General features: G+C 44.5%; 1 protein-coding gene across 1 annotated transcript; it reads right to left on the bottom strand.

Moving 5' to 3' along the window:
- Window positions 1–150: 150 nt before the first annotated feature.
- On the bottom strand, window positions 151–26040 carry DHX38 (DEAH-box helicase 38). The gene is made up of 27 exons (XM_020963523.2): window positions 25896–26040; window positions 23977–24324; window positions 23373–23560; window positions 23039–23143; window positions 22702–22852; window positions 22141–22259; window positions 21731–21807; window positions 20128–20283; window positions 18663–18824; window positions 18309–18416; window positions 17854–17966; window positions 16082–16219; window positions 15082–15268; window positions 14669–14854; window positions 14085–14225; window positions 13183–13293; window positions 12974–13090; window positions 12641–12748; window positions 12150–12262; window positions 10063–10271; window positions 9793–9947; window positions 9357–9512; window positions 8159–8293; window positions 7811–7936; window positions 7190–7285; window positions 6222–6343; window positions 151–3897 (listed from the first exon to the last, which is right to left on the bottom strand). The coding sequence occupies exons 2-27, from the start codon at window positions 24303–24305 to the stop codon at window positions 3813–3815; spliced, it is 3693 nt and encodes a 1230-aa protein (XP_020819182.1). The 5' UTR covers window positions 24306–24324; window positions 25896–26040; the 3' UTR covers window positions 151–3812.

Genomic DNA, 26040 nt, shown 5'->3' with positions numbered 1-26040 from the left:
ATATAAGGGATAATAGTGAGCCTAATGCAGATTTTCCAAGTTAAGAGTTAGAAATACACGTTGGCTACCTTCTCCTCAGTCTCCATAATCCTTTCCTCCTTTTAACCATATTTTTCTCCTATACAAGTAAAATCCCATTTTAATGAAATCCACAGGACATCCAAATTATTTTATTGAAGTGAAACTGCATTACATTGACTAGAGTGCTAGAAATCACATTCTTAATCTGCAGGACCTAGGGAGAAATAGTTAATGCCATGCTTTCCATAGTGAATCACCAAGTAGAAAAAACATGTTTTCCCTGAACAAAGTAAGAGAGAAGTTATATACACACTTGCTCTCACTTCTCAATTCTTAACTCTTTGTGTTCAATTTGGGAATCTTTCTGGAGGAGGCAGGGCAGGGGGGGAGGTGGAGGGTGGGAGGAAAGTGGAGAGATGGGAAAGGGAGCTAAGTGGGGCATGTAATTACTACTCAATAACCAAAAAAAAAGGACTTATTTCTTCTCCCTTCTTCTTGGCCCACAGTATCAACCCCACACATTGATACATTCTTTATGGTAACTGTTACATGGGAAGGAACTGAATTATTCACTGCAGTGAATTTGCTATAAGCTAATCAATAAAGCTTAAGGTGGGCCAAATGATAAATCATAGAAGGTGCTCGGGTATACGAGACACATCTCATTCAGAAAATACCTATTTTAAAGAATGATATATCCTACTCCCACCTGATGGTTCACTTATATAATCAATATAATGAAAATACAGTTCAACAAAAAAGATTTGGATGGTCCCATTTTCAACCCCTTGTAATGGACTCTGCAAATACAAAATGCTCCTGGATGCTTGTATGCTGGAAACAGTTGTAATATTTAGCCCCTTCAGTTATTCTGTCTTCAGGAATTCTCTTACCTTTTTAAACCAGCAGTGAGTTAAACTGCAAAAGAACAGAGCCCTTTATGAACTGTAAGAGATGCACACAAATCTGAAGACAATGCTCCAGCTCTGAGAGCACAGCCAGTACTGGGAGACTTTGGCTACAAGAGGGACACACGGAAATGTCAAGTGTACAAATAAGCTACCTTCCCCAAACAGACAAGTGGAGTTTCAAGAAGAGACCATCAGAAATGTTGCCTGCCTACAAATCCACAAGTAGCAAAAATAAAGTATTAGAGAACAGAGGTGAAGTGGTGAGATTGTCTAAAATTACACAAACTAAGGCTATAAAATAACATGATTGAAAACTTCGATACTAAATAATAGTATTGACTGATGCAATTGATTAAAGTTAAAGCATACATCCCTCCTTTCTAACAGCCAAAAAACCCTACCTTGTAGAAGTTTATTGGGAAGTCTTGGGTCAAAACAAACTCTAACAAATTTAAATTTTTTTTTAAAGGATATGATTGAGAGAAACTGGCCAATGGGGGTCACAGACAAAAACCTAAGCCCAAATGAGGCATTTGCTTGAGTTTGGTTTGTAGGGAGAAATCAGAAAAGAGAAAGGTTTTGGGGTGATGGGGTCTTTCACTAGGAATTTGCTCTTCTCAATCCCCAGAATATGAGTTCAGATCTTCCACCTGACTCAGGATCTCAGCCCTTCTCACTACTCAGAAGTCCTTTCCTCCAACCATGAAAGAAAAATGCCTTTAAATCCCAGTTACTTTGTAAAAAAATTAAGTGATTTTTGTGCCTTCTCTAGTCAACAGCAAGGGTAGGAAAAGAAGGAAGCTACTTACACGAGCAGAACCTGTGAATAACCTATGGGGCTTGCAAAGTAGTCTTTCCTACTTACACATCAAACACAATGGCTGGCTTTTATTATTTTTTTTTAAACTAAAAGCGTTCCTCATGTCCACAAACTCAACATTGGGCAGGCACATTCAAGAAAATTTTGAATACATCAACAGCCTCATGAGGGGAATGATGACCTGCCCAGCAGAATCCTAAAGTACAAAAAGACATCTCATTTTCAGGGCAGCTAGGTGGCACTGAATCACAAAGATTCATCTTCCTAAGCACAAATCTGGCCTAGCTGTATGACCCTGGACAAGTCATTTAACCTTGTTTGCCTCAGTTTCCTCATCTGTAAAATGAGCTAGAGAAGGAAATGGCAAACCACTCTTGTGTCTTTGCCAAGAAAACCCCAAATGGGGTCACGGAGAGTCAGACACGATTGAAACAGTTGAATGAGTTCCATACTAAGACCAAAGGATTCAACTTAAGTTTTCACATCTAAAAAGAGGTGCATAAGTGAGTCACACCAATAAATAGCTGTCACTGGATGTCACAGCTGTAACAGACTTTTGAGATCATTTAGTCCACCACATTTTACAGATAAGACAATCTAGGAAAGTTAAGTGATCTAGGGTTATAGGAGCAGCAAAGGCCAGGCTAGAACTCCAGCTTCACGATTACCAGTCCAGTGGTCTCAGGTCCACACTATGCTGACTCCATACATAACCAGAGGTCTAAATACCTGATTATCATTCCCACCTAAGAACAAAAGTGTTTGAGTCCTTCCAGCCGTCTCACCAAAAAGGCCAATTTAGGAAATTTGGTAAATCAGGTTGGACAGCCAAATTCCACTTCAGAATTTGCTCTGAATATCTCATGAACGTTCCCAGGTGATGCTCCATGCTAGTCACACCTCCAACCCTAATCACAAAATAGGGCTCACAGCTTCAACAAAAAGAACTCCAAGTTTCTGAAATAGAATCTCCAGAGACTTCACCTCACTGTTTTAGCTCAATTTGGGAATTCATTAAGCAAAACACCAGACAAAAACTGTCTTAGGGACATCTACTAGGAGGGATGAAGTCGAGCAGCTGAAATGACTGCACACAAAAGGTAACATCTCAGCAAGTCTAAGAGACTCTTTAATTGGGGGGCAGGGGAAGCCTATCTAAGGACTTCCCTCTTCTCCAGGAAATCAATAAAGCAGAACTTAGCCAACAGGGTCAAACTGCCTGGAAGCAGAAATGGCCAATAACTGGGGGTAATGGAGCCGCCAGAGCAGCCAGTCTTCTGATGGACATTTCTTCTTGCTCATTAAGGACTTGCTCACACCCCATTAATGACTGCACAGTCGTCAATACTTTGACATGGCCAACTATTCCTAAAGCAAAGCTGGCTAACCTTAGCTATGCCAACTCAAATCCAGCTCCTGGGTCCTTCCAGTGTGGAGAGCTACCCAGCACACTCAGTAGAAGAAGGTTTCTGGGAGAAAAGAAAGGAAGCCAAGACTACCAAGGGTTTTGTGGAGAAATAAAAAAGAAAAAAAATAGAGCAACCCGACCTGACTCTAAAGCGATGCTGTAGGGCAGCATAAAACAAAGGAACAGCCAGAAACACAGTAAAGTTTTAGAAACAATAAAATTATTTCCAAATTCCTGGGTTGTAAACAAGTTACAATTCCCTCCAGATCCATTTTGCTGCTTTACACAAAGATTAAAAAACAAGACAAAGACAAAGCAAAGATACATTTATACACCAAGCATCGCAGCGCTCGCCCCTTCTCAGACAAGATGGGTTCTGGCCCCTCCTGGTCACTCTGGCAGTACAAAAAGGAAACCCGAGAAAACCCAGGGTTCCTCAGCCCTGAAGGAGTCACCCTGCCAACATGCCAGAGGAAAGAGGTCGATGAAAAAGTGTCATTAAGCCACCAAAAGACAACCATGCTTTCTGATCTTGGATCTCAGCAAGAAACACCAGTCAATACAAGTTTCATTCACAGCCACCAACAGGCCTGCGAGGAAGCTCAGCACTGGTTCCTGGGTACTATGGGCCTTCCACGGATCCAGCACTGGCTCAGAGTCCAAAGCGGGCTGGGGTCCGGCGAGGGCTAGCAGGCTCCCCTTGCTCCTTCCGCCCAGGCGTGTAGATCTTCACAGACCTAAGAGACAGAAGGCAGAGTCTGCCAGTAAACTGATGACATTCACTCCAGCCCAAGAAACCCAGAGAAGCTTTACATCATTGTACTCTTTCTACCCTGTACTTTGGGACACTCTAAGGAATAAAATGTCCATGATGTGTTTCCCCATTACTCTTTGGGACTTTTTTTGGTTAGGAATACGGATGGAGATTGACAGCTATATGGCATCTCAGAGGTTGTCTAGCCCAACCTGCTCATTTTACAGAAGAGGAAACTGAGGGCCAAAGAGAAGGTGTGTCAGAATAAAGTTAGAAGTCTCTGCCTCTCTATAACAAAAGAAATAATTAGGAATGTGGGAAACCCGCCACCTCCTTGAAAATTAAGCAATTTCCAAGTTCCCTGTCTGATTGAGGGACCTCACATTACAGATAAGTAGCCACCCTTCTGAAAGCTTTCCCTAACATTGTTCCCCTTTTCCAAAACCTCAAAGGCGGCAGCCTATACTGCAGCCTACACTTTGAACAAGAACTCCCTATGAAAGAGCAGGTAAGCAGTCATCTCACCTCCTCTTGAAAACTTCAAGGCAGAGGGAGATCACTACCTCTGGGATAGCTCACTAAGGTTGCTGCCTTCCTGTGACTTCTGCCCAGCACCAAGCTTAACGCATCTTCTAGAAATATGGCAGTCCTTCACATCCTCGAAGTAAGCTCTCAGACCCTGTCTTACCCTTCTCCCCTGCTCTGGGCTAACCATCCTCAGTGCCTTTCAATGATCCTTGGAGGGCACCACCTCCAGCTCCCTCACTACTGCAGTCACCACGAATCCAAGAGTACAAATCATTATTAGAAACAGGATATGCTGAGTGCAAGCAACTACCTAGAAATGGGGAGAACGAAACAGTAACAGAAGCTGCTTCATGTCAGGAGACACTCTTTAAAACACTCTCTTGCCCTTTGGATGGCGGGAAGCCTCTTCCAAAGCACAGAAGGGACCATGATTGTTCTTTCTAGCATTTGGAAATAAGCCTCTGCGAGGTAAACTCACAAATGCCAAACCTGTTCACCTGTTAGAAAAACTTCCTAAATCATAAACTCCTCAAGGACCAGAAGAATATGTGCATTACTCTGAAAATTCCTTTAGAACCAAAAACTAGTAGCTAAAGGTAATAAAATTTAGAGGCAGAGGCAACTAAGCAAAGCTAGAGAGTGCTGGACCTAGAGTCAGAAGACCTGAGTTCAAATCCAGCCTTGGACACTAGACGTGTGACCCTTGGTCAATCACTTCACCTCTGCCTGCCTCAGTTTCCTCAAGGGTAAAACAAGGATAACAAGAGCAACTACTTCCCAGGGGTGTTATAAAAATCAAATGAGACACTAATTAGAAAGTACACGGCACAGTGCCTGACACATAGCAGTCTCTTCATAAATTCCCTGTTCCTTTTATAAAATTTGGAATAATCAGTATATCATTTACACTTTGCATATTTGACCTCCAATATGCCTGCCACTTGAATTCACTGTGATTCAGTCGTCCCCTTCCTTTCAGAGAAATTCTTTAGCTTATAAAATAAAAATACTGCTCCAATGAAAAACAATCACTCCCGGGGAATTTCTCAAAAGGGACAAAAATAGAAATGGAGCATTCTAGTCTTTCCAGTTCTGTCTGATGGGACAAAGCCTGTTTGTAAACCAAGCCCAAGTCATTTCTAGAAGCCCAATTTCTTCTTGGCTGATTTTCTGACTTCACATTGGAAAACCTTGGTTTATGATTCCTAAACTGAGGGAAACGGATATGTGCTTATTACCACCTTTCACTACTATTATTATGATTTGATGGCACTTTTCATCTAAGTCCAGACTGGCAGATTTGGCAAATCTGGATGACTGCACGTCGCTCTGGGGCAGACAATACACGTCTTAAATGTGCCTGGACAAACACAGTGAAGACGACACAACGTCTGCGGGCCTTTTATACAAAAACCTTCCCAAGTACCAAAGACGCAGGGCCAGTGCTAGGAAGTTGTGCTCTTTATTGTAACGAAACACTTCCCCACCTCCATGTTTAATAAGAACTTCTCCCCTCTCCTACACGACCACAGACCCAGACTCCCCTCTATAGCATTTGGGAAATTCATCCTATTCCCTACAAAGAAGAAACCAGGCAGTCACCTGGGTCCATATCCATGTTCTATAGGGACTTCCAATAAAGTGCACAACAAGAGAACAGGAAAAGGAGAATTACCAACCATGAGCTCCCACAAAGCAGTCACTCAGGGGCCTGCCTTCTCCCTTGAGCCCGGCCAGGTGTGAACCCCACTTCTGCCTCTCTCTCTAGGCCCTGCTCACCTCACACTGCCCAGGGGGTTACGCTTCTCCTGCTCCTGCCGCCGCGCTCGCAACTGCTCTTCAGCCAATGCCATCTCCTCTTCCATAGCAGATGCTTCCTCTTTGGCCCGGCGGCGATTCTCCTAAAGAAGAAGACAGGGACTGATCCGAATGGAGATCATCCAATGAGACATCTCTTAGGAGAGCCTGGCCAACTTGCCACCATGACCCACTTTACTACAGAGGCCAAGGCCAAGTCAATTCTTAGAAGCAGGGGCACTATTCCTTCCACTAATGATGCTTTTCTTTCTCTGTCTCTCTTCTCCCCTCAACCCCTCTGAGGCTGTTGTCTACTTATTTCCCCCAAATCAGAGCTGAAGGATTCAGCCCTGACTCAGAGACTGCCATGTGTTCTATTCAAGGCAACAAAGGTGTTTCCTGGATGCCCGCCATCACACCAGGTGCTATTTATATCCTCCCCTATGGAGGACATAAAAGAAGACTTAATCATCGACTCAGATATGCTCCTTATGCTGGGGAGATGAGATATACACAAGAAACAGAAACAAACTACCAAGTGTTCAATTCGGATACAGCCTAAAGGCTTGGAGAAATTCAGAGAAAGGACAGATCGAGGTAGGCTTATGTAGTCAGAAAAAGGTCCCTGGAGAGAAATGACTTGATCTGGCTCCTGAAGGATGGACAAGCAACTTGGCTACTAGAGAGAGGAAAGGAGAAGACATGCCAGGCAAGGAGAGTAGCATAAGCAAAAAAGCATGAAGCTAGGAATAAACACATGGAAGGACAGGGAGGAGGCAGCCTACCTGGAGTGAAGATTCATAATGGAAAGGAATAGAAAGGCAGATCAGACACAGTAAAGGAGGAAGAGATTATGGAAGTCGCTGAGTTTGGACTTAATCAGCTAAGCAAAAGGAAATAGTCACAGGTTCTTGAATAGACTTTCTCCTGATGAGAAAAGGTACACTTACCTGGCGTGACTTGCCTGCATGTTTAATGCTATAAAACATGGGGCCCAGCTCTGCTAGCCACTCCCCATCCACAGCAGTCACACACTGCATGTATTCCTAAGGAGAAACACGGAAGTCAAGGTGAGTGCTGAGGCAGAAGCAGCTCAAGCCAGGACCCAAGTGACCCTTAGTCAGCCTAGGGTTCAGCTATTTCCTCTCAGAGGAAGCATCATCAATTCTAAGAAGCATTCCGGGGGCCCACAGCAGGAGGGCAAAAATACCAGACATCATTATATTTCTACACTCCCCCATAACTTAGACTAATTTCTTCCCTTTGAGAACCACTGTCTTCACCCAAGATGACAAAAAAAGAAAAAGTCAAGGCACAAGAAGATTCTACGTTCCTTAAAAGAGAAATTAGGTAAAGATCTGCTTCCCCTAGGACAATAGTTACTAACAACTGTGTGCAAAGCATCTCCTAACACCTTCTCCCAAAATTCCCAATTGCCATGCAAATTCAGCAAGCTTTCCTATTAAACGGGAGCCACAATTCTCCTAAGCTAAAATTATGTATCAAGAAAAGACAATGAAAAGATTTCATGTTCAGCCCAGACAGCTGGGATCACGACAGAGCAGGCTCACCTTAGTAGTCATGACCAATTCATGATATACAATGTAGTCTGGAGTATACCCCATTCCGAAGAGAGAGCTGGTAGGATGCAAATGGCAAGGCATCCCCGTCCGGATATTCACATACTCCCCAATTCCCTACGGAAGACATTCATCAGGCAGATGCCTTAGGAAACCTCCCTATACCGATGCAGTTATCCCCTCCCCTGAAAAACACACCCACGTTATAGAGCCACATGAGAAAGGGACAAACTGGGAGAAGAAACCTCCTCCTTGTCGTTATATCAAACAAGGAGAGAAACAAGAATCCTGTAACACAGGGGGACCCTACTGCTATCCTGTACCCTGCTCCGAGCTTACCTTTAGCTTGGCTGCCTGATGGAAATAGGCAGCACAGACACACTTTCTTATGATGTCCCAGTCTGTGCCACAGGAAGCTAAGCTCATTCGCTGCTGCACCATGATGTCCTTCAGTTGGGCCCGCACCTCTCGAACCTATAGAGAGACACAGCATAAGCCACACGTGCCATATCCAGAACTGCAAAGCTAGATGGAGGGCCGGAGGTCATTTAGTCTAATCCCTACCAAAATATAAAACCCATCTGTAACACCTCCAACAAGGAGTCACCAGCTTCTGCTGAAAGATCTCCAGTGCCATGCAACTCATCACCTCCAGACGAAGCCCATTCCATTTCTAGAGAGTTCTAATTGTTAGCAAGTTCTCCCCTACACTAGGCTACAGTCTGCTTCCCTCTAACTCTCACCCAGTGGTCCTGGTTCTGCCTTCCAGAGCCAAGCAGAATTAGTCTACTCTCTGTCTGAACAAGAAAGCAGAACCAGGAGAACAATCCATACTAATGACTCTAATGCTAGGATGATGCCAACAACACTAAAAGGCAACCGAACTCAGATTCAAAGCAGTAATCAAGCTTGGCCTAGCAAAAAGATGAAACACCCTGCCCTCCTCTTGGAAGAGGGTGGAGACTACAGGTAAAGAATGGTACACAGACTGTCCAATAGGGGAGCTACATCAGCTGGTTTGGCTTAACTGGTATTCTGTTAGAAAGACATGGGGTAGGGGTAAGTGGTGAAGTCCTGTAGAGTCAGACTGTGAAATGATCATCGTGTAAGAATCACAAGCTGCTACTAAAGCTCTTTTAAGTTTGTCCCCTCTTTCAAATAGTAAGCTGTCAAATATCTGAAGACAATAACTGCAGCCCCCTAAGTGTCCCTCCTCCCTGGTTTGTTGAGAGTCTCATAACAGAGCTGTACCAGACTGACACTTCTACGAAGCACACAGAGGTCCCTGATCCCTCCAGCTGAGAGTGGCCTCTCCTCCCATGCCAAATGTTCCTACTGTTTTTTGTCTGATCTCTCCCTTCTCTTCTCATCCAGCTCGCCCTTATTATACACCTGTGCTTACATGTTATGTCACGTAATGCACTGTAATGTAAGGTCAAGCACGGGGCCTGCCATGTTTTATCTGTGTATCTTCAATGCCTGCATTTGGTACTGCTGACCAGAGCCTCTTGCCTCATCCTGGGCCCAGCCTCCTCACCTTCCTCATGGCCTTGGCATGGATGAAGTGTTCATTACACCACAGAGTGGAGTAATTATTGTTCTTCCACTGCAGGTACACATTCAAGTAGGTCAAATGATCACTCTCAGGGACAGCAAATTTCTCCCGAATTTGATCACTCTCCTCTTCTCGGCCCTGGGGAGAAAAGTTGGAAACCTTCAAAGCTAGCGGAAGTCTGGGCAGATTGCAACCTAACCCTTCTGAGCATCAGTAGCTCCTCCGTTCCCCCCCCAGTCATTTACAAGCTACTGTAACTGCTGGTGTCTACACAGAATGAAATTTCCAAAAGACGTCCTGCTGAGCTATTCCCTTTGTTTTGTAGGAAGAGAAGGAGATTGCTAAAATGACTCTTATTCTAGCGCTTGCCAACTCAGAAGTCTCTAGGAGTGAAACGCAAGAGAGACAATTTCCCTACCTTAGGTCTATAGAATATGGCTGGGACTGAGAGCATGGAGACAATCAGCAGAATCTCAGAGCTACAACCCATGTCGCAGGAGACAATCAGCATCTTAGAGAGGGCTGGATCCAGGGGAAACTCTACCATCAGTCGCCCAGTGGACGTAAGACCGCCTAAGGAAAGACAGCCCAGATATCAAGGTGACGGGGATGCTAGGACAAACTAAAGACAGAATGGAAAAACTTTCTGGGGCTAAAATGCCTTTTTAGGTTCCAGCTGCTATATCACCTGTGTTATCCATGGCCCCCAGGATCCAGAGCTGGTACATGGAGTTCAACATGTTGTCTTCTGGGGGTGGGTCCATAAAGTGGAACTGAAGCAAGTCCTGGACCCCTAAAGATTTGAGCAGCAGCACGACATTGGCCAAATTAGTTCTCTGAATCTCAGGTACTGTCGTGGTCAAGAGCTCATTTTTATATGCACTCTGGGTGTAGAGCCTGAAAAGAAATGAGGTTGAGAGTAAAAACATTTTTGTCACCATTGTGGGACCACCTGTGCTAAGCTCTTTTAACTTCTCACCCATGTATTTCAGATTAATTTCAGAATAATTTCACACTACTTCAGAGTAACTCTTAGTACAAATTTCTACCATCCCAAAACCTTTAAAAGAATTACATGCCAGACACAGAGAAATTACAGCTGAATCCACAAAATGACAGAAAATCCACAAGGTAAAAAAAGAGCTTATGAATTAACGCCTGAGAACTCAAACATTTAGAGCTCCCATTTACCATCCCTGCCCACAGCCAACTCCACTACAGCAAGCATAAACAAGCTAGCAGGCTTGTGATTCAAGGTCCAATGATAAGGATCCTCCATGCCAATTACTGCCCAAACACCTCCTAACTCCACAAAAGGTGGTAAATGCTAATGTTACCAAGCCACATGAAAGGAGAGTATTGGCACAAGGGAAAAGCCAGAAGGGCCAAAGATACATAGAAAGCTCCAGAGCAAGAGAGAGGAAAACAAATGCTGGACATGAGGGAAAGGGAACTGGAAACTCAGCTAGAGTCAGACTCTCCTGGCCAACGCCCCTCCCAACACACACACTCCACCCCACCAGCCCAGCACTAGCCCAATCTAAGATGTCTGGGCAGCCTCAACTGGGGAATGGCTGAACAAGTTGTGGTCTATGAATGTAACGGAATACTCTTGTGCTATAAGAAATGATGAACAGGCTGACTCAGAAAAACCTAGAAAGACTTGTATGGTCTGATGCTGAGTGAAGTGAGCAGAACCAGGAGAACATTGTACACGGTAACAGCCACGCTGTGCAATGACTAATGCTGATAGACTTAGTACTTCTCAGCAATGCAAGGATCTAAGACGTCTCCAAAGGTCTCATGATGGAAAATGTTATCCATATCCAAAGAAAGAACTATGGAGTTTGAATGCAGATTGAAGCATACTATTTGCTATTTTTTTTCTTCTGTTGTGTTTTGTTATCTCTTTCTGGTGTTTCCTCATATTCGTTCTAATTCTTACAACATCACTAATGTGAAAATATGTTTAATAGGAATGCATATATATAGCCTATATCAGATTGCACGCCATCTTGGGGAGAGAGATGGAGAGGGATGGGGAGAAAAATTTAAAACTCAAAAGCTTATGGAAGTGATTGTTGATAATTCAAAATAAATTAATTTAAAATCAATAAAGTAACTAAACCAAAATTTTTTTTAAAAAAAGGTCTGGGCAGAAGCAGAAAGGGGGAGAAGCCAAACAGTGAAGATTTACTAATCTTTTTGAGTAACAAAGAATACCAAGTAAATCATTTTGGGTAACAAAGATTACAAGAGAGAAAAAGCCTAAAGAAGAACCCAGCTCACAAGCAGCTAAAACAACAGAGATGATCAACCAAACAGAAAGGTAAATCATCAAAAAGAAACAAAAACCCTGCTGGGAAGAGGCTTTTCCCAATTTATTTTTTTAAGTTCACTGAAATTCATGATGAAAACTCCAATGAAAAAGCTAGATGTACAGGATTAAGTTTTGAACTAGTGGTTCTGTAATAATGTAATCAGGTACCAACTGTAACCCAGACGTCCTGTCCGCCTGGTAAGTATCTGATGCAGCGTGGCTGCCGCTGCAGAGCTATCTGAGAGGACGGCCTCTCCCACAACTTCACAGCTGGCAGAGCCGCCTGTACCTTCAGCCTCTCAGCCCGGAAGATAAGCTCTAACCCAGGAGTCCTTTTCTAACCCCATCTTTTCTATAACATCAGGCCAGAGTAAAAAAGAAAAAAAGGAAATCAAATCTGCAGTCCCCAGCCGTCCCAGCAGCATGACTCAGCACACTGGCAACCATGCTCCTACCTGAAGCACTGACCTGGGCCCGTCCTCCCAGCTCTCCCAGATCGCTGGTTAGCATTGGCCTGGCTAATGGGGTAGATCTGCAGAGCATCCATCCCAATCCTGGGGTTGAATACCTAAGAAATGAGGCAGAAAAAAACTTTTAAAGATATAACAAGAAGAGAAAGGAGAGGCAGCACCCAATGGGGGCAAGACATCACACAAGCAGAAAAAGCCTTAGCGATGGGGGTGGAGCACAAAAACTCTAAGGTAAGCATCATGCCCAAAAACCTGTAACTGAATGCCCATAGTCACAAATGTTCACCTTCGACCCTCCAAACAAGGAGAATAAAATCAGTATAAACAGCCTGGGGCAAAGGAGGTTCTGTTATATGTCCCAGATGAGGCATAAATTCTGAATATTCTCCAAGGCCAGGAAGCTCCAAACCCTAAAATGGATTTCTACAGTCCCAACATCAAGGCATCTGGGAAATCACGGAGGGCTCACCTCTCACCTTTAGTTTGCAGTAGCCAGAATCAATAACAAACATGATGCCATCAACAGTCAGTGAAGTCTCAGCAATATTGGTGGCAACAATACATTTCCTGACGCCATCTGGAGCCTATGACACAGGAGGAAGGAAAGCGATTGGTCCCTCAGATAGAAAGAAAAACCACGAGGGGAAAGTTTCTTCCCTATCCACAACAAGCAACAATACAGTCCCCCAGGAAACATCAGGAGAAACAATACCAACTAAGGCCTTTATTTAACTCCCCTCACTATGGGGGAAAGGAAGGAAAAGAGGCACCAGGCCCCAAACAGCCCAAACAGGTTCTGGCCAAGATACCTTCTGGAAGATCTTGGCCTGGAGGTCAGAGGGCAGCTGGGAGTAGATGGGAAGCACAGCCAGGGCAGGAGCATTCTCCAGTTCCTCCAGATGTTCCACGATCTGGTCCGAGGTCACCTGAGGACACAAAGGGCCTGGGCTGTAAGACAGGCTGAGCACCAAGAACCTGCAGTGTGCTGCAGATGCCAGGCCGGAGCAGGAGCCCTCACCTCAATGTCCTCTTGTCCGGGCATGAAGATGAGGATGTCCCCTGGAGCCCCAGAGAGGTGCACCTGCAAGGACTGCTTCACTGCAGCCTCCACGTAATCCTCCTGAGGGGTCTGAAACACAAAGCATTGCCAGTCTTCTCAGACTCCTCCACAACCCAACTCCCCTGCACCGCTCTGCTACTCTCTGCACAGAACACTCCATCTTCCATGCTGAGCCTCTGCCTGGAGTGCCCTGCCCCCTTCACCTCTGCCCATCTTAGCTTCCCTGGCTTCCTTCGAGACTCAGCTCGGATCCCATGCTCCACTGGAGGCTTTCTCAGGGCCCTCTCTGCACCCCCTCCCCAGCTGCCAGGTATAAGCTGAACCAGGTAGTCTGTGATGTCCTGTCCACCCCATCTCTGCCTCCCACCTTCCTGGCTTCCTTTAAGTCCCAACTCAAACCGCATCTTCTACAGGCAGCTCCTCCCAATCTCTCTTAATTCTAGTGCCTTCTTTTAATTATTTCCTATTTATCCTCTACATAGCTTGTTTGTACATAGTTGTTTTCCTGCTGTCTCTCTCATTAGATTGTAAGCTCCTCAAGGGCAGGGACTGTCTTTTGCCTCTTTTTGTAACCCCAGCACTTAACACAGTGCCTGACACTAGCTGGAGCTTAATAAAGATTTACTGATTGATGTGAATCAAGCCTGTGCTTCCATTCTACTAACTCCAAAGCAGCAGCTAAATGCCACTGTATCCAGAGAACAGCCTCAACCTCAGAGCCACTCACAGACTACCCAGTCACGACCAGAGCCACAGACCCCCTCCAACATCTGGTAAATCTTCTTGACGTCTATGCCATTATTCCCCGGTTTTCTCTTCTTCGGCACTCAGGCTAACAGAAACAACTTGGACCCTAGTACCTTGCTGAAGAGGATGTCAACGGGGAAGGTTCGGCCAGGAATGTGAAAGATGGGAACATTTCCAAAGAAAGCAGCAAATTTCTCCGCATCCATAGTGGCTGAAGTGACAATAAGCTTCAGGTCTGAGCGCCGAGCTACTACCTACACGAGAGACATCTGTCAGGGGGTCTTGTCAAAAAGGTGGTGGCTCCCCTGAGACACCGGACTCTCTCCTTCCGGTAACAGCAACATAACCCCCACACGTGAGGCAACAGATCCAGCTGGGGCCAAATCAGATCTGAGTGATTGCCCACTGGTCTCAGGACTGACACTCGAAACATGAAACACTGTGGCTGAGCAGGCACCAGGAGTCACAGGCAACATATGAACCTACAAAAGCTAAGGCCACAAAGCCGGGACATCTTCATCAAAGCACCCTAGCCAGGCCATAAAAAAAAAATCACTTCATCTTTTCCAAAACGCATCCCAAATCCCTTCCAGATCATCAGAATAACCCTCCTTTGCTGCTACCTAGAATAAACCTGGACAAAGACTCAGCAGTCTTGATATGGAGGAAGCCCTGTGACCCCCGCAGAAAGCCTCACCTCTCGAAGCAACCCAAACAGCACATCTGTGTTCAGCGAACGCTCATGGGCTTCATCCATGATAATGGCACTATAATGATCCAGGTCGGCCTCTCGCAGGGACTCTCTAAGCAGGATCCCATCTGTCATGTATTTTATCACAGTGTTTTCGGAAGTACAGTCCTCAAAGCGGATAGCGTAACCCACCTATGAAAGCAGAGAGATGGCCCAAGGGCTGTGGACGACTCATGATTCACCTTCTAGGCACACTCCTCATTCCAATACCCGTCACCGAGGAGAGAGACAACATACTATTCTAACTTCGCCTTCTGGATACCTTTAGGCAGGACTAGACAGGTACTATCAAACAGTGAATCGCCAAGCTAAAAACCCAGTGACCCCCAACCCCCAGCTCTCCTTTCTCATCTGCTTACCTCCTCTCCAAGGCTTCCTCCCATCTCTTCACTGACTCTCTTGGCTACTGACATGGCAGCCACCCGTCGGGGCTGGGTACAGCCAATCATGCCATAGTCTGTATAACCATCTTCATGTAAGTACTGAGTCAGCTGAGTGGTCTTTCCACTCCCTGTCTCCCCCACCACTATCACAATGCTGTTGTCTCTAGAGGAGCAGAAGAGGCAGAAAGTTAATGAACTTAACTGGGAGGAAAAAACCAACGTTCCAGAAAGAAATACCCAAAGGCACCATCTCCAACCCAAGTCTTAGTTCCCCTCCGCTGCTCGGAGGAAGCCTAGTACAAACAGAAATAATCTATTTATTTAAAAGGGAAAAAAATGCCTCTGTACTGAAGCAAAGATAAAGCATTGAGACTTGCTGTGAGAAGAGGGCAGAGACAAGATCTAGACCTGTGATTTCACTGGTACAAGGAACTCCCAGGTGAGGAAACTCCCTCTACCACTCTCCACAACTTCCAGTCTTCAAGAGATGCCCAGAGCACTATGAGGCTCAGTGACTTGCTCAGGGTCACACAGTCAGCATGTGTGAGTGGCAGGACTTGAACCCAGGTCTCCCTGGCTTCAGAGCTCACTCTCTATTTACTATACTAGTAAGAGACCTATGTAGAAAAAACAGAATATATTCTTGCCTGGAAAAGACAGTGTAAAACCCACCAATTTCTGCTTTCTGAATGTGTGATAATGAAAATGAGGGATTTGCTCCAGATGAGTGGGGAATCTGGGAGAAAAATATAAATGCTCAATGGACTACCAGGATCTTGTGCTGTGATACCAATGGAAACCACCAAAAAAAAAAAGGTTCAGGCCAAGGAAGACACCAAAGCACCAGTGGGAGGTCAGGAAGGAATCCTGTCCCTTCTCCACCTTCAGCTACAACACACAAACCAAAAGAAGCAAACACGGAAGACAAACAAGGCGAGCAGATGAGGCACCCCACCACCATGCCAGCCACAGGTACCTGACGATGGTGAGCAGCTCCTGCTGCACTGCAAAAATGGGCAGGTACTGTCTCTGCTCCAGAATTGACTTCTTCTTTGCAAACTCACTGCTGGCTTCACTCTTTTTCTTCATATGATTAGCAAATTTCTGCTCTGTCCTGAAAACACGTAACAGCAGCCTGAGGCCCTTGCCTAGGTCCCTGCTAATTTCTTGCCTACTTTATGTCTCTCCACCCACAAGCAGGTCACTGTATGAAGAAGAATAAACCTTGGAGAAATACTATCATCAAAGGAAGAGGAGAAGGACCCATATGCACAAACATTTACAGAAGCTCTTTTTGTAGTCGCAAAGAACTGGATGCTAAGGGGTGCCCATCAACTGGGGAATGGCTGAACAAATTATGGTATATGCATGTGATAGAATACTATTGTGCACCAAGAAATCATGAAGGCTACAGTTTCAGAGAAGCCTAGGGAGACAAAGTATGGAGAGTAAAGGAAGCATAACCAATAACAATAACATTGTAAAGACAAACAACTTTACAGACTTAAAAACTCTCATCAACGTGGCAATTAGAGGTCCCATTATGATCAACTATGTTCTCACCTCCTGACAAGACAGCTGATGGATTTAAGACTCAGAACGAGACATACTTTTGGACTTGGGCCTTACGGGAATTCGTTCTGCTTGACTGTGTATATTTGTTACAAAGGTATTATTTTCATTCTTTCTTTTTTTTATTGGGAGGAGGAGAGATGGGAGAGAGAGAAAATAAATGCTTACTGACTGAAAAAAAAAGTAATCCATAAAAGTTACATAAACTATTACAGCAAAAAGCACCCTCTCAGGCCTGAAGAAAAAGGGTATTATCCTGGAACAGCTCTCTGAGAATCTATTATCCACAAAATCAAATAAAGCCAAATGAGGAACAGAGAAAGTCATGTGCACTAAGTGGACACATTCATTGAATTTGCCCATGCATGAAAAATAATCTGATCAAAACCAAAGCAGTCAACTATTAATTTTTTAATAACCTCAAGCTACCTCAGTTTAACCCTCTAAGGAATGGAACTGCTAACACTAGAGTAGTACAAAGAATCAGAGTTAAAGAACCCTCCCACTTGGTCCTCTTTGAAGCAAAGCTTCATCTCCAAACCAATAGGACGACAATTTTTCTTATTTATCTAGGACTTTTCTGTGGAAAGTCCATGCATCTCCACATCCCAATGAAGAAGCAAAAAATGGAGTGAAGCATGCCCTTTGCACAGACGAGGCCTTGGTTTAGCTCTTCATCAGCTCACATAAGCTTCAAAATAGTTCTGTTGCTTTTTCAGGGGACTGCACACATCAGATCCTTAGATGTAACAAAAGCTACTTTTCTGTAAAACCGTCTAGTTACTCCAAGCTTATTAAAAGAATGTGTGACTAAGCACATCAAATAGAGAAAAAGGAGGGGAAAATGTCAAAAGCTGATCACCTCGGCCCAAAAGAACTAGATAAGATCCTACAGACTCTATCCTAAGTAATATTAACAATCTTGAAAATTAAGCTTCTAGGAGCTGACATGGAGGCAGGGAAGACAGAGGAGAGCAAAAGTCTTAAAAGTCCTTTTGTCTTAAGTTCAAAGTGATATCCTGCTTTCTGAACCAATGGTCCCTGAGTTTTAAACACCATACAAACTAATATTCTCTTTGAAAGGCCCTGACCTCCCGAGAATGGAAAAAAGACAAATTCAAGGAAAGACCATTCTAACACCAAGAATGCTTAAGTACCATAAGGACCTCTTCCTACCTGTAATCTACTTTGCCATCTTCTGTCAAAGGCTTATCTGGTTCTTCCTCTTTCTTGAGGCCCATAATATCTCCCAATTTGGTACCAGCCAGTTCCCAATGCTTGTGCTGGGCCTAAAACATCCAAGAAAAGTAGATCAATCCCATCCAGTACCACTACTGGGTCCACAAACAATCTGTCCATTTGACAAGTAACAAACTCCCACAAGGCAAGTGGGATCAATGAATCTCAGGGCCTGACTACAAAGAATTAAGGTGTCTGAGCCCCTGTGGACTCCAATGTACAACCGGTGAAACAAAGCAGTTCAGGAGAGGAAAGCAGTTTACTCTCCCCATACAAGGCTTGTACCAAGTCTCAAAAAGAACTCTTCTTGTGAGTCCATGAAGACCAAGCACCCTCCAGAATAATCCCACCTAATGTTCACTGTGCAGCTCCCCCAATCCCACGAAACCAACCTTTTTACGCTCCTTCTGTTCCCTGTGTTTGCGTACTGTCTGGCTGCCTTTTCGAGCAATAATGGCCAAGTCAGAAGTGGCATCCTTGACTGGAATCACAGGCTCTGGCTACAGGAAATTATGAAAAAGAGAAATTCCCCTTCAGTCACGAAATCTTTCAAACAGTAAAAGACAGCCATTTCAAAGTGCTCCTATTTAACTATTAAAAAGTTGGGGGGGTTTTTCCTAAATTCACTCATCTACAGAAACTAAGTGCTGACTTTTGTACACGGCACTGTAACAGTTGCCATAGGACATACGTGGTCTTTGGCCCGACTGTCTATATTTCCTCTCCCCATCCAGAGAAGCCCTTACCTGTTTGGTAAAAACAATGCGCCCATCCAGAAACGGTGGCACCAGATTATGCACCAGCAGATGCACCTTGGCTGCATTATCTTCCTCAAAATCTTCATCCACTTCCAGCCGATGGACCACACCACTAGTTAGCATGCGGTTAGTCTCCCAGCGCTCATTGTCCTGTGGGGTTCCAAAGACAGCCACAACGCATCAATAAAGAGATGGCTTGTGGACTCAGAACAGAATCCTACTTAAACAGAATTAAAGAATTACAGAAAGTACGGGCTAGAAGGGAAAAACCCATGGTATCCCCACTATAACATACTTGACAAGTGGTCATCGAGCCTTGACTTGCAGACGTGAGAAGGAGGTACTCACCCTGGCTTGAAGCAGCCCATTCTCCGGCTCTATTAGGAAGCTTTTCTTGTTCTCAAGCCTGAATTAGCCTCTTTGAAATTTCCATCCACTGCTCCTGATTCCGCCCTCTGCAATCCCACATAACCAAGTCTCATCCCTCCCCAACATGTCAGCTCTTCAAATACTTAAGATGGCTCTCCTTCTCCCAAGTCCTTCCTTCTCCAGACCAAACATGCCCACCTCCTTGAGATAACTTCCTATGCCATGGACTGAAGGCTCCTCACAAACCTGGCTGCCCTCTGTCAAACACTTTCTAGCTTATCAATTCTGTTAAACTATGGCACACAGAAGTGAACAGTCCTCTAGATGAGGAATTATCCTCAAAGCTGCGCCTCTCTTAACGAAGCTCAAGATTTCATTAGTTTTTGAGGCTGCTAAGGTACACTACTTACTAATACTGAACTTAAAGTCCACCAAAAAGCCCAGATCTTTATCAGAACAACTGCTCTCTGACAATACTCGCATAATAGCCTCCCCCATCTTATATCTATTCATTGAAAGTTCAATAAACATACCTGCAAAATGAAACCTAAAGGGCAAAAACAGGAAGCAGACTCTGCAGAATCTGACTTGCAGTTTCTTGTGCGATTAAATCATTGACCCCAAGTGATTATAATACTTTGTGGAGCTTCAGCAAACTACTCAAAACCTTCAGACACATTCAAATCACAACAGACAGCTTCCCTAGCAAACATACACACATTAACAATTTAAAGCCGGAAGAGATATCAGATGTCATCTCATCCAATCCCCTCATGTTACAAATAAGCTCACTCAGCTCAGAGAGATTAAACGGTGTGAATCAGAGAACAGGATCTTGTGTCCATTTCCCATCCGCAGCTCCCACCAAGTAAATGGCTAACTTGCCAAGTGGCAAATTTTATTTTTAAAAACCTCACATTGCTACATTCTTTAAGTATCACCATCAACCTCATTTGAACAATGGGAAAACATGATTTGCTCATGGCCCCATAACTTAGAACTAGGCCAGTTACTAGATGCATACACTGCCACCATGAGGTCAGAGGTCGACCAGTAGACTTTAGGTTGGATTCCTCCGCCCTACCTCATTGATCTGTCTCCGCTGGGCTGAAATGCGTTTTTGTTTCTGTTTGTGCAGGTGCTGTTCTCGTTTCTTCACATAGTCTTCTGAGGAGTAAGCCAGTGGGTTATGAAACTCATCATATCCCTCATCCATCATGTACCAGTCCCGATCGGCTTGCTATAGTTTAAAAAGAAAAAATAGGTATTACAATAGACAACACCTCTGAATAGGACAGCTATTATGCCACAAAACCAGAGAGATAGCTAAAGCTATCTAATGAAATGTCAATAATGCTTAATTGGTGCATTGTAATCCTCTGGGTGAGGGTGCTGAACCAAGCTCTTGTCCTACTATAATTAGTCAGGTAAAAAGACAGGGAAGGAATAGGATGATACTTAGTACGAAGTACAATAGCAGTTTAGAGACATACCACATGGTGGCGCCAAGAGACAACAAAAAGAAGCAGCTCTTTCTGCCAGTGACAGAGCCTATTCTCTATGCAGGGAATTCCACACCCTCGGCCTAAATAACACTAGGTACTTCCACTTATGTAACATAACTGCAGTGATACCCTTGTCAAAAACAAGCCCCTTCACTGTGGAAAGATGGGATTATCACTGAACTATACAGTGGAGTTGTGACCTGTCCAACCATTTTGGAAAAAAACAGGGAATTATTCCAAGAAAGTCACTAAAATGTTCACAGCCACTGATCCAGAGACTTCACTGCTAGGAATAGGCCCAAAGATTACAATGACTAAAAAGTCCCACAGAGAGAACGACCTATTTATAGCAGCAAAGAACTGGAAATAAAGGAGATACCCAAGGATTAGGGAATGACTAAACATCGACAGTAGTACATGCATATAATGAAATATTACTGTGGTGTAGGAAATGACAAATATGATTAATACAGAAAAACGCTAAATTGATGCAAAGCAAAAAAACAGAACCAAAGAAATGATACCACCATGACTTCAACCATGTAAATGGAAAAAACAAGATCAGAAAAAACCGAATGCTGTAAAATTATGGACAAGCCTGGCCCCAAAGAAGGTTTGTTAAGGCACCTCCTTGACTTCTTTTCAAAGGTGGAGGACTATGGGTATGGAACACTGTATAGAGTCAGATTTTTTTCCAACTTGTGGATTACTTTTGCTGAGCTGTTTTCCCTCCCTCTTTGGTACAAAGGTGCTTTCTGGGAAGGCGAGAGTGGAGAGATATCCTGAGAAATGCAAGTGACATAAAAACAAAAGATAGCCATAAAAATGTATTTAAGAGTTCCCGTATCAGAGGCAAGCAGCTAGACCTTCTAATCCAGGGCAGGGTACCTGTGGCCTCGAAGCCACATAAGGCCCTCTAGATCCTCAAGTGCAGCCCTTTGACTAAATCCAAAGTTCACAGAACAAATTCCCTTGAAAAAAGAATTTTTTCTATAAACTTGAACTCAAAACTCAAAAGACCGCACCCAAAGGTTCCTCACCCCTGGAATCCTATCTAATAATAACAGATGTAGGTACAGCAAAGTGCTTTGTACATGTTATTTCCTTTGGTTGTTCACCCAAAGGTTACTACTTTATCTCTTCCTTAACAAAAAGGAACCAGGAGAAGAAAAAGTTTTTTACCCTCTGGTCATCTTCCCATTGTTGCCTCTCCTCTTCAGTGTCAAAAGAGATTCCATCCTCTCCGTCTTCTCGCCTCCCTGAAAGATGATGAGCTGTCAGCAACAAATGGTGCCCTGTCTCATCCTTGAGTCCTCATGCTGTGAGGAAAGGACACCCCAGAGCAGTGTGCCAAACTCAAAGGGAAACAAATGACTCTGTTAAAATATAATATTATTTGTTTTATTCCATTTCTTATTTTGTTAAATATTTCCCAACTACATTTTAATCTGGTTCTGTTCTCACTTGAGAGCGCTGTGGATCATGTGTGTGACACGTTTGCCCCAGAACACCACTCTAGAAACATGGCCCTCACTCGGTTTTATCAAAGCTTATTATCTTCTCTCTAATCCCCATCACACTGTATACAATACCTCGGCCTCTGGAAAGCCGAGGGGTAGACCCAAGGTGTTTTCTGTCATCAGCCCATTCATTGTACTTATATGATGGGGTAGGCAGAGGTGTGTCATCTGGGCACTTGCTCCTCACAGACCTGGGAAAAACACACATTGAAAACATTTACCAAGTTCTTCAAACAAAAAAATATCACCCATGTTATTACATTCCCCTTCTACTTATTTCTTCTTCTACTACAGATTCTTTGGCCCTCACCATTTTTAATGGTTCTCTTACAGACAATCTAACTTCTTGACACCCTGCAAGTGAAGCTGGGCAGCTAGGGAGTACAATGGATAGAATGGCAGACATGGAGTCAGGAAGATCTGAGTTCAAATCTGGCCTCATATACTTACTAGCAGTGTGACCCCGGCAAGTCACTTCACCTGTTTGCCTGTTTCCTCGTAAGAAGGAAATGGCAAACCACTCCAATGTCTTTGCCATGAAAACTCCAAATGGAGTCATGAAGAGTCAAATGCAACAGAAACAAATGGGTAACAACAACAAGTGAAGTCAGGCTATTTAGCCCAGGGCATTACCTTTCTTTATCTCGAGTAGAAGAAGACCGGTGACTCCTCTCAGAATCCCGACAGGAAGGTACTGGGGAGGGTGATTCCCACTGAGAACGTCGGGAGCTACCATATCCACTATCCTCTTCTTCCCAATTAGAGCGTGAAGGGGTTGCTGCATCTGGCATCAAAACAAAAAAGGTACATATTCAATTTCACATCTCTTCTAAAAGACCCTGCACTAAGGCACAGGTTAAAAGGCACAGTGGACCTGAACGCTATTGCCACAGAGATCTGGAGCCAGGATACTCTAGGCAATGAGAATGGAGACTACTCTCTTATGTCACATGCTAACCGTACAGCTTACCTCTGGGTCGGTGTCTTGGGCTCTCTGGTTCACTCCTCCTGCTGCTCCGTTCTGAGCCTCCATCTCGGTCTGATCGGTTGCTGTGCCGACTCCTGTCCCGCTCATCTTCCAAAAGTTGGACACACATTAGAATGTAAGCTCCTTGAGAGTAGGCATTGTTTCATTCTTTTTATTTGGAGCCCTAGTGGCTACCATAGTGACTTGCACACAGCAGGCACTTAACAGATGGTTGGTAATTGTTGATTTACAAGCATAGCACTAGTTTGCCCTCAGCCTACCTTCGAGGGATGGCAGACCCTCCCCAACCCTCACAGGAAGAAGCCAAAGCCTTTACCTCTATCTCTCTTCCGGTCATAGTCTCGATCCCGAGTTCTCTCCTTTTTCCGGTCCTTTTCTTCTTTGGAGGAGGCATAGACACCATGTTCCCGTCTTTCCCGTTCTCTTTGCCTGCTGCGCTCCCAGAACTCTTCACTCACACCACCAGGATGTGATGGTGTCTCTACCCGGGCAGCTCGATAATGTCTGAACCAAGAGGAGGGAGAAAATTGCTACTAAAAGACTTTTGTCGTTAAAAGCTCTTGGTTGCCCCAAACCAAGTATTTTGCCTTTTATCCTGCTATTTTCCCAGAAGAATCTTATAGGTAGCACTGACCATGTCAGAAGAGATTCTAGTCTCTTCTTAACTAGTTCTAGTCTCACCTTAACTGCCAAAGTCTCCACCTGATCTTTAGTTAGCAATTATTCTTAAAAGTCTCCTTGTCCCCATTGAGATGATGAGAACACTTAAGTTTCTGCGATCATTACAAAAATTTAAGAATTGGTGTTCATAGAGAACAAGAAGGTTTCAAGAAAAAAATTATGGAATAAACAAAAGCTATTACAGTGTACCACCACCAACCAGTTCACCACCTTTTATTCCACCATCCAAGTGATTTTACCTGTCTTTCCTGCTGCTTCGGCTGGCCTGGTCACCCCCTTCCTCCTCAGAATCCTTCTGATCATCCTTGCTTTCCTCCCAGTCCTTGTACGAAGAGACTCTGGACTTCTTCTTGTCTTCCCCATCATCCTTTTCCTCTCGTTCCCTCCGTTTTAATGCAGCCAACAGATCTAATCCCAGCAATGAGGGACGAGGTGCAGGGGCTTTGAAAACATGCTGCTCACTAGCTGCACTTTTGGTCTTGCAAATGAGACCACCAACCTGTGTCTCTTGGTCAATGCCTTCTAGCCGATGAATTGAGGCCTCACCCTCATCACTGGCGTCTTCCATCACAGGCTTAGGGAACTCTCTGAAAAGGAAAATCATCAGGCATCAGACATTGAGAGGAAACAAATGAGCTTCAGAGCTCCCTCGAAAAGCTTCAGTAATGAGTACACAAGAACTTCTTGAATTACTTTTGGCCTAGACCCAACCTACACATACAAAGAGCCCTGCCCCCCCCAACTGCCTTCTCCCCAAGACAGGTAGGCCTCACTAAGTTAAAGTTTTATTAGAACAAAATAAACATACCACCTACTCCCTACAGGACCTAAAAGAATACCTTTTCAATTCCTCTACCCTTCTAATACAAAACCCAGAAAATTAACAATAGTAAATCCTTTTGTAACGCAGGTACTAGAGAAGAAGGCTAGCACAATATTACCCATATTTCATCAGACATTTATTCTATACATGATTATCTAAAGAACAAAGTGACCCTCAGTATGTACCAATCTGTGTAACAAAGTCATGTTATGTTGCAATTTACTTAAACAAATTACTAGAATTAAAAATGGTGTTTTAGTAGTCTTCCTACACATCCAATGACAAAACCATCAATGACTCTAAGATCATTTAACCCTCTCTATGTAACAAAATTCTTGCTTACATCTCATCCCACATTTACTTCAAGATAGTCTTTTCGAGGTTATCACCTCTGCACCTTCACCTTGAGACACCTTAAAAAGGCACATAGGACAACCCTAAATCATCGAGCCAGTTCCTGTTAACACACACAGTTCTGCGAAAGAGCATTTTCATAGACTGACATTCACAATATGGCCACAAAATGTGGTGAATCATTTCGGCGTAGTGGAAAGTGTTGGATCTGGAGTCAGAGGGCTTGAGCTTAAAATCCTGGCTCTGCTACCTGCTATGTGACCTCAAGCAAATCTCATAACCTTTCTGGACCTCAGTCTCCTCATCTGTAAAATAGGAGTACTTGACCAGATGATCTCTAGGTTCCTTTCCGGGCACTGGAACTTTTTTTTTTAAGCACAAGTCTATGCGAAACAATAAATTCAGTAATAAAGAGAAGGGAGCTGAGTGTCACAAACGGGCTGTAAAGAGGAGGAATCTATACTTGAGTCAAGGAAACTAAGCTACAACTAGCGTTAATTAAGTGCCTACTGTTGGCAAGCATTTATTAAGCACCTACTAAGTGCCAAACGCTGTGATAAGCACAAAGTAAGACAAAAGCCTGTCCCCGCCCTCAGGAAGCTTCCAATCTAACGAGGAGACAATGTGCGGAACAACTTCGTCCAAACAAGAGACAGAGTAAACGGGGGAGGGGGCGGGAGGAAGTTCTGTGGGCAAAAAGCGCTAGCGGGTCTTCTGCCCCAGCTCCCTCGTCTTACTAGGAAGACCCCAGAGGCCCAGAGACGTGCCCCGCCTGGCCCAAAGCCACCCCGCCGGCCTCGGGCCCCGGCCCTCTCTCTCTCCCAGGCCGGCTGCCTCGGTAACGAGAAGAGGGTCGGAAACGCATAGGAGGTTTTGCGGGCCCCGGTAGAAAGGCACGGGTCCCGAACTTCCCGGGCCAAGGCAGGGCCGGCATCCGCGACGCGGAGCCGACCCTGGGGAGAGGACGAAGTGGCCACTCACCACGCCGCCCAGGGGGTCTTCGCGGCCCCACCACTCCCCTATTTGCCCCACATCCGTCGCCTCAGAAGCCAGGGAAACTGAACGCCTCGCAAGCCGCCATTCCCGTCCCACAAAGCCCCGCGGCGTCCGCTCTATCCGGCCGCCC

This window comes from Phascolarctos cinereus, unplaced genomic scaffold (assembly GCF_003287225.1).
Source record: "Phascolarctos cinereus isolate Bilbo 61053 unplaced genomic scaffold, phaCin_HiC Scaffold_2;HRSCAF=192, whole genome shotgun sequence".
Taxonomy (NCBI): domain Eukaryota; kingdom Metazoa; phylum Chordata; class Mammalia; order Diprotodontia; family Phascolarctidae; genus Phascolarctos; species Phascolarctos cinereus.
Note: the sequence above shows the minus strand (reverse complement) of the source record. Positions and strands in the feature narration are given on the sequence as shown.